Source organism: Cibotium barometz, chromosome 5 (genome assembly GCF_041138505.1).
Source record: "Cibotium barometz isolate CiBa-2024 chromosome 5, ASM4113850v1, whole genome shotgun sequence".
Classification (NCBI taxonomy): domain Eukaryota; kingdom Viridiplantae; phylum Streptophyta; class Polypodiopsida; order Cyatheales; family Cibotiaceae; genus Cibotium; species Cibotium barometz.
The window spans coordinates 51,705,157-51,713,778 of NC_141050.1; the positions used below are offsets into that span (position 1 = coordinate 51,705,157).

General features: G+C 45.2%; 1 protein-coding gene across 1 annotated transcript; it reads right to left on the bottom strand.

Annotated features, from left to right (window-relative positions):
- Positions 1–305: 305 nt before the first annotated feature.
- On the bottom strand, positions 306–8,020 carry LOC147638622 (thyroid adenoma-associated-like protein). The gene is made up of 4 exons (XM_086798541.1): positions 4,254–8,020; positions 3,886–4,118; positions 3,175–3,774; positions 306–3,079 (listed from the first exon to the last, which is right to left on the bottom strand). Exons 1-4 carry the CDS (start codon positions 7,950–7,952, stop codon positions 439–441), a joined length of 7,173 nt encoding a protein of 2,390 aa, XP_086654667.1. The 5' UTR covers positions 7,953–8,020; the 3' UTR covers positions 306–438.
- Between the last annotated feature and the right edge of the window lie 602 nt (positions 8,021–8,622).

Sequence of the window (8,622 nt, forward strand, 5' to 3'; positions counted from 1 at the left end):
CTGAATTAGGAAGCTCACTAGTAGAGTAGTATTTTTTGTAACAAAGGCTTAAAGAGTAAAGGGTTCCGACAGGGTGTAATTTATTTTTAAAAATATTTAACTCTCTACTTCAAAGATTTTGAAAACTGAAGTAACTTTAGGAGGTGAAAATGAAAGGGATAGTATCTAATGGGGTTGAAGATAAGAGTGAAATACTTGGTAGAATAGAAACAAGGGCTAAACTAAGGGGAGTTTTGTGTGTGTGTGTGTGTGTATATATATATATGTATGTATGTATGGATGGATGGACGGACTATTGCCTTCACAGTTTGAACCCCTCTACTGATTCCTAGAGCAAAGTTCTTCCCAATACATGTCTATTCCGTAGGTGGGTAGCAACCTACAAATCAAGGGGGCAAAAATTAATCGAGTTACACCCCCTAAAAGAGAGAAAAGGAGCTATTTGAGAAGAAAAAATGGATCAAAATTTTCCAGCAGCAAGCATTTCTGGGCACTTATAAGGGAAGACGATCCCAGCTTCATGCTAAACCGTGCTTCATACTGCTGCAACACTCTCAAAAAGAGATTAAAAATCAAACGGTTGGCCACAAATGGCTTCATCATCTCCGTGACCTCGATCATTCCTGTTACTACCTTGTCGTGCTCGCTGGATTTCATGTGATCGTTAGCCACATCTGCCGGCCCTAGAAATGTCAAAAGACCCAGCAAAAGGGGATACAAAGCCCTGAAGACATCTGGATGGTTTGTAAGACCCCCAAGCCACTGCAACCTACTCTCCATAATGAGAAACCTTTCCACTAAGGACCTGAGGTGTGTGAGAAATCTCATCCTCCAATGGTTCAAAAACCCAGAGAGATTAAGAGTGCAATGCCACGCTTGAGAATCTCCGTTGCTTTTCCATGCTGAGCTTGATTCCCTAGGTCCAATTACATCGTCTAAGATCCTACTTAGGTGCCAACAACATAACTGTGTGAACAAAAGCCTCTCTTCATGATAATTATCAACCTCCTTATCAAACAGTCTGCGTACCAAATCACAATCATCCTGCATGAAACTCATGTCAGCAACCCCCCTCCAAACCCAATTGGCAAGGCACTCTAAATAGACCACTGAATGTCCCAGGTGCAGAGTCAAAAAGTCAAAACTTAAATGGATGACTCTCTCCACCTGAGCAGGCACAAAATCAACCGAACCAGGGCCCAGTTGTTTGTGAGACATTGAAGAGACAACATGCAGGACTGCAATAGCCAGTCTCTCTCGTAAAACCATGTCCTCGTCTTCTAGGAGCTTGATACAAACAAACCATACATCCATCACTGCTTGTGCCACCCAGTATTCGCCCATGCACCCGCTCATAATTTGCTGAGAACTTCCTTTCCTTGGTTGATCATACAAGGAAGACCCGTTATTAGTGCAGTTGATACGTTGCCCTCCAGCCCACTCAACTTGCTCAAGAAGGCCAGAGGCCACAATGGCCTCAGATGTGGCCCGCCGCAACATAACAGGCTCACTTGCAGTACTGTGCCGCTGGATAAGCTCTAACCATAGCTGCACCGATTCCTTTGCAAGGGTGCAACCCCCAGGGCAGTGAAAACAAAATGAACAGCTAGAGGTTTGCAAGGTAGAAGACTTACCCAAGCATTGGGTAATCTGCTGGATACAAAGACCAAGACAGCAAACAGCCACCTCTTTCGTTTTCACATGCTTAGTGGTCTGGTACAGATGTAGAAACAATCCCCACATTTCAAACACTGAAGCAATCGAGCCACCTACACTCCTGCCATATTGACCTGAAGACCTTTTGCCAGGTGACACGTCCCGCTGGAAAGCAAAAACTGTACTGTCATCACAGCCCATCCACCCTCTATGCATTTTCATCTGCAGCATCGAAAATGTGAAGTAATTAAGCAATGCATAGCGACTGCAGCGAGGATGTGTTTCAGCCCTCAAGCATTCAATAAGCAGTGGTTGTATATGGCATGCTGCCCATCCCATCCTTCGAATGCCGAAATTCAGTGAATCCTGCATTGTATCCTTTAGCTCCACAAGGTCAAAGAAACCCTTCACAACCTTCAGAACTCCTAGTCGAACTTCGTACATAGTATCAGATAGGCAATCCTTCAACCTTTGTAAAAACTGCTCCTCATTCACCATCCATTGCTGAGTGTCACCAAATTGAAACGGCATACTGTTTATTTCAAACCCATCCCTTTCATCATGCACAGCATCAGAAGGCCACCACATGAGGGTTTCTCCAAAATAAAGCTTGCAAGCCTTGACCCTCAGAGTTACCTTTGTGGAATCCCATGGCCCCTGGTTAAAGGCAGTGTCATAAGCACCGTCCAGGACTGCTGCACTTGTCTGAACAAGTAGATCCCGTAGAACAGTTGGGCCACACGATGATTTGCATGTCTCCTCGATTTTCATTAAACTATGAAGAACTTCCAAAAATGCAGTCCCTACCATGGGACACCGGAAAAGCCTGCATTTGTCAACACCATTCATAGTTGGAGAGAGTAAACAAACCACCTCTTTTCTCAAGCCGGAATTTGAGGGCAGATTCACACAGTTGTATGTCAGTAAAGAATGCATCTGTAAAAGCACACCATGGATAGTATTGTAAGAGAGCAGCCTACAAGAAGAATACTGAGCTCCTTCAAAGTCTGTACCCGACAATGAGGTATCCATTCTGTCTGACCCCTCCATGACCCTCCAAGGAGTGACATTTCCTTGCATCAGTAAGCATTTGGCTAGCTCATGCAGTACATGCGGCAACATATCAGCTACTACAAGAGGTGCCAATGCTCGAGATGCAAGAATGCGAACTTTCAAGTTGGACTGGGTGGCACATCTTGAGACATACGACATGAAAGCCGAAGGGCTAAGCCAATCATCTGAATCACTGTTAATAATGGATGGCTTTAAGCGGGAAAGAATAATAAGGACCGGCACCAAGCTTGGGTGCAAAGTTCTACTAAGACTACCAGACCTGGTTGCTACCCCACAACCAGCAGTATCCTCAAGTTGTGATGTAGCATTCTGTAGCTCCTTCAGAAGAAATGGATGCAGCAATGGGTACCTTCACATGATTAACCATACTAAGTTAGATACCAAAAGCAGCAAACCAAGATAAGAATATAAAAAAATATTCACAGCATATATGTGAACATGTACCTGTGAAAGAACTCAAAACCTGTGATAGCCCGTCGGGCTGACTCGTGTGTTTGGGTATTCAGAAAGCCAACCATACGACGCAGCAAAGCCGTAAAAGCTAAAATTGCTGCATTTCGTACCTCCCAATGATGACAAGAGAAGGCCTGAATGGCAACACTCAAGCCCTCGGCACAGAATCCCGATGAATCAGTAGAAAGATTTGTGTCATTGAATGTGACCCTCATCACATTGAATGCATGCACTGTGGGAACAACACCCTCATCGCGTGCCTTCAACAGAAGTGGTGACACAGCAGCATCCTTCTTTGCAGCACCTCCATGTGTACTGTCAAGTGTTATATTGCTACTCCAAAGGCTGTCCACCTGCATTTTCATGGCATCTACATGACAGACATCGAGATAAGATTTGACTAGGTCAATGAGCCACCTCATTGCAATGAAAAGAAGCTTTTTAGGAGCACCCTCCGGTTCTGCCAAGAAAAGGGCCAGAAATGCAGCAGGTATTCCTGCACTCCTCCTTAAGAGGTCATCCACAGTCTGGCCCTTAGCAGCTGTGCGATCCATCAACTGCTGGAGCCACAACTCAGGCATCCTGTTAAGCCTGAGACACAGTGAAGAAAGTACAAAGTAGGTCCATGAAGAGAAAAAAAGGAAGATGGGGTGAATCAAGTCCCACAACATGAAGCAAAGAAGATTACAAAAAAATGCACACCTTGCATCGCTTGAGCATAAGAGCCGATTACATAAGGCGACAAACCCTGCCCTGGTCTTGTCTATGGCACCATTGTGCTTCATAGACAGTAGGACTTGCAGAAAGTGGCCACCAATCAATTCAAGCTGATTTAGATCCAGCATACTCAGTGAATCCTCATGCTCCTCCATATCCGTAATATCACAACCAGGCAAGGGCACTTTCCTGGTGACTGTCCCCAAAAGGAGACTCACCTGTCATTAGAAAACTAAATGTGAACCTGCTTTGACACTAGTGTAACCTTACCAGATACAATCAAGGCTAAGCTATGGTGACATATCAACCAATGAAGAAGTCCACACAAAAAGGAAACCACTACAGCAACTTACTTCTTTCATAGCAAGCCAACAGCCAACCATGATAGCCTGTTCCGAAGGAGCCAAAAATCCCACCTCCTCTTCATCATCCGCTGGTTCAGATGCTATGTCAGCCCAATCGTTTAGGTCCATTCTATCATCATCTTCCAGAAAATGTTGCAAATCGAGATTCAACGGTTTTGATGATCTATGAAGGCCCCCTGGCATATCAAGAGCATCCGCAGAGACCACCCACAAAGCTATGGCGGTCACTCGTGTTAGCAGGCAAAGTAATCTGGCCAATGCTATCCGCAACTCAGAAGCTCCAGCAATTAACGAGTTGGACTTCCAATCAAGCTCATCTATTGTGTACCTATAGGAGAGCAACGCGCCATGGACAAAGCTGTGCCTGCATGCCTTTAGCAGGTTCTTTTCGCCCTCCACTATGCCCCACTCCAACCAATCGTTTAAAGATTCCACAAACTTACCAACAGCAACACCTACTTTCTGGCCTCTCTCCTCATTATTGGTGAAACACGAGCTCATCGCTACAGGGTGGGGATGCAATTTCAGAGTCCATCCAAGCTGCACAACATACTTCTGGAAGACTAGTCTCAAAACTAGTGCTCCTGCATCACTCTCTCTCACCCGGGGACTATTAACCAGACTTATTGCCCACTTCAAAACTTTTTCTACTCCACTAGTGCACTCTAATCCAGGCAGAGGAGTGGGGTAAGATAGCAATATTTTAAAAGCTCCTTCTCTCAACTTGTCCCAACTGTCAACAATTGCTCCCAACAAAAGCATTGTTGCATCATCTGACAAAAAGCTACCAGTACCTGCAAAATACAAGCCAGCCTTGGTGAGGCTCCAGCTTTCAAGCATAGCTGCAATAAGCTCCATGGCCATGTTCTTCCGCTCATAAGGGGCAGATGGATAAATAGAGAAAATCAAGATATGGCAAAACCACTCCATAAAGCTCTGCATTTGTTGAACACTGACAGGCATGCTGCAAGTAAACTCATCCTCAGGTAAGTTTTCTGCTGCACCCATCTTTTCTGCTTTGACTCTCAAAGCATCCGCTTTAAGTTGTCTATCAATGGAGGTCCGGACACGCAAGAAAAACTTCCTGAAAAGACTGGTCCACTTCATGCGAAAAGAAGTTGAAGAACAACGCATGTTAAGGGGGATTGAGACCCGTAAAAGAGCAATCTCCAAGTAAGATGGCATAGATGCTGTTTTTGGGTTTAGGCATAAAGTCTCCGCTGCATCTATTCGCAAAGAGTCCTCGCTATGAGTAACAGAAATTTCCAGGAGTGACAGGGGTATTCTAAAGATGTTTCTCTTAACTGACACAGATGCCATTCGATTAATGCTGTGCTTGAATCCCCGTTCCTGGCTTGCATCCTCACTGAAGCAACACAAATCACCCTCCATAAGGGCCTCCATTCGGGCGGCTTTCAAGAGTCCAATCAGTAAAGCTACCCTTTGATTTGTTGTCAAATGCTCGGGCAACCCAATGGCACCTTCGATTTCATGCCAGCTAAGTGTTTCCTCCACTTCTGGTACTGTGCCATCCAAAGCAAAAGCAAGCATAGGCAAAATGGCATCACTATCAATTTGCAGAGCAACTGGGAGGGCATATGTATTCAGGTTAACCCGTAACCTGCAATTCCCAGAAACCATGCCTGCTATAATTGGAGGCAAGCAGAGGCGGCGAAAAGCAATGTTTCCTTCCATCACCCCCCCTTCTGAGCTCCAACAATCTTCTCGAAGCCGTTCAAAAAAAGCTTTCAAAAAAGCACTTGCTGAGCCGCACACATCATCATCCACCATTGCATTAACTGACTCAAAAAGCAGATTGGGGCTCATATTTAACAAAGTCAGTGCACCTAATCTTGTCGATAGAGATGCAAGGGGTACATACCTGCCCTTCCGGTGCCCACCTGCTGACAATAATTCTGTTAAGATACCATTTAAGAACTTCTTAATCTTCTCCTCCTTACTTTCAACCTTAGCTTTCTTAGTCTCATCATCAGACAAACCTGTGACCTTACCATCCAAGCACAGGCACTGCACATCAACTAGCAAGTCAAACACAACCTGTATCTGCTTCACAGTCTGATTCAGTGGGTCCTCCCAATTATTCCATACGATTTGCAATATGCGCTGCACTGCTGCACTTGATATTGGGCAATATGGCCAAACATAGAAACCATGATTATGTGCAGTGCATTGTAGTTCTTCCAGTGCAGAAGCAGTTATTTCCAGGTTGATAGACACCTTGATCTGCTGCAGGCAAATTTGCAGTGCTGTCACTGAATGGAATTTGAAATGGCTGTCAATTGAGCTCTCACAGAGTTCACAAAGTGCAGGCAAGATCCCATCAAACAAAATAGTCCAAGCCAAAAATTTGGCGTCTTGCCTGTCATATACAGACTCCCTGGTATACTCCTTGTGCTTGTCTAAGTACAGCAGGTTCATGTTGAGAGAAGGGCGAGGAATTGCTGTCAAAAGACCTCGGAGAACACAAAGTCTGCCAAAGTCTGTAAATCTGCCAGCTTCATCAGCTAGAGTAGTTCCACGCATTTGAGAAATGGCAACCTCAATCCTGGTGCCAGCTTGAGAACCATGTTTTAGTCCTTCCTTTGACAGCATGGCCAAACCCTTCTCCGGTGCAGCAAACAAGGAACTGGCAAGCATGACTGCAAGCTCTGAATGACTGGTTTCTAATTGAGCCGCTGCACATAAACCCACTCCTGCAGCAATGGAGCAATCCCTTGATAGATAACCTGTCTGTAGCACATCTAAAATCACATCCAAGGCAGCATTGTAGATGAAAACTCCTACATCAGCACTCCCATGATCATGCATTCCTCCAGACCAAAACGCCGATGATGAGCTTTCTTGAGCTTCTAATCTTTTGATGTCACTTGATTTCACAGATGGCTGTCTTGAGCAGGGGATAAACAGCTTATGTGGATAATACTGAAGCATGTAGTACAAACATGAAATGGCCCCCTGGCATTCTTCCATGGCAGACGGGGTCGGCCGTCCTCCTTCCCATGCCTCCTGCAGCAGTGACTGCACTCCATGGCTCAAGGCCTCACTGATGGTAGCAGAAAAGGTTTCCAACATTCCTTTAAGAAGTCCAGGCTTGGGCAGATTCACCAGTGAGGAAGCCACTGCCGCCAGTGCAAATCGGCGGGTTTTGGGGCCTGATACACCGTAATCTTGGAGGCATTGGGCAAAAGCCCTCCTGACAGGCTCCTCCCAACGGGGGGGTAGGAGGCTAAGGCAGGAAAGTATGCTGCGATGCAGCGGCACAGAATTCTCCAGAAAAAGAAGCTCAATAAAGAGGTTGAATGCCATACCTGGGGTTTCATCGTCATCATCATCACCATCACCATCACCATCATTGGTCTTACAGAGGGTTTCATCATCGTTGGCATCATCACTGGCGCTACGAGAGGGACAGCTCAGGCCGTGGCGTAAAAGATCCTGAAAGGAGGAGATGACCTTCTTCACTGCAGCCACTTGGGCGTGGGTCGATGTGAGTAGCACCACGTCAAGCACTGTTGCTACGAACTTGCTCAGGAAGGGGGCTTTCTCCTCGTGCTGCTGCTGGAGGTCAAGTAGATTTTGCAGGCGGGAAGGGGCCAAGCGCACGGCATCGTAGCTCCACTTGTGGCGTCGCTGCAGGGCTCTCCACTTGGAAGAAGACGACGCCATGGTGGGCTGCTTCTGATTCACCTACGCTTTCATCTTATTTGAGTGTTATTTCAGTGTTAATTCATTAATGTTGGAAACCTAAGGATACCGTGAAAATTATACTTTTGAAACACCACTTTTTGACACAACATGGGGTTAGTGCAGAGCACTAACAGGCCCACGATTCATCCTCAATCATCAATCTTGTTACAATCTTACCAACAGCAAAACAAAAATGCTATTAAAAGTGCAATTGTTTCAATTTTGAGGTTAGGAACAAGGCAGATGCTCTGATCATTAAATATAGAAGAAACCTCTCGCATAATCCTTGCGCACGTCAACATGTTAACTAACATTACTCATTAATGAAGCTTATGTTTTAACTACTTCATTAATGAGTAATGTTAACTAACATTACTCATTAATGAAGCTTATGTTTTAACTACGGTAATGATTCTTATGTGCGTATACATGTGAATAGGGAAAAAAAAAGACCATACTTATGAATGCATATTTTTGCTTAATCCTTAGGGCCAATTTGAGATGTAGCAACTCACCCTAACCTTCTCAACCTCCTCCCTACGTGCATCCCTCCTCATGCATCTCTCCTGCTCACACATGTCCCTCCTATGAGTGATGGTGATATTACAGGCCCTTGGTTTGCAAGGGGGAGAGAGACAAAGAGAGCTTG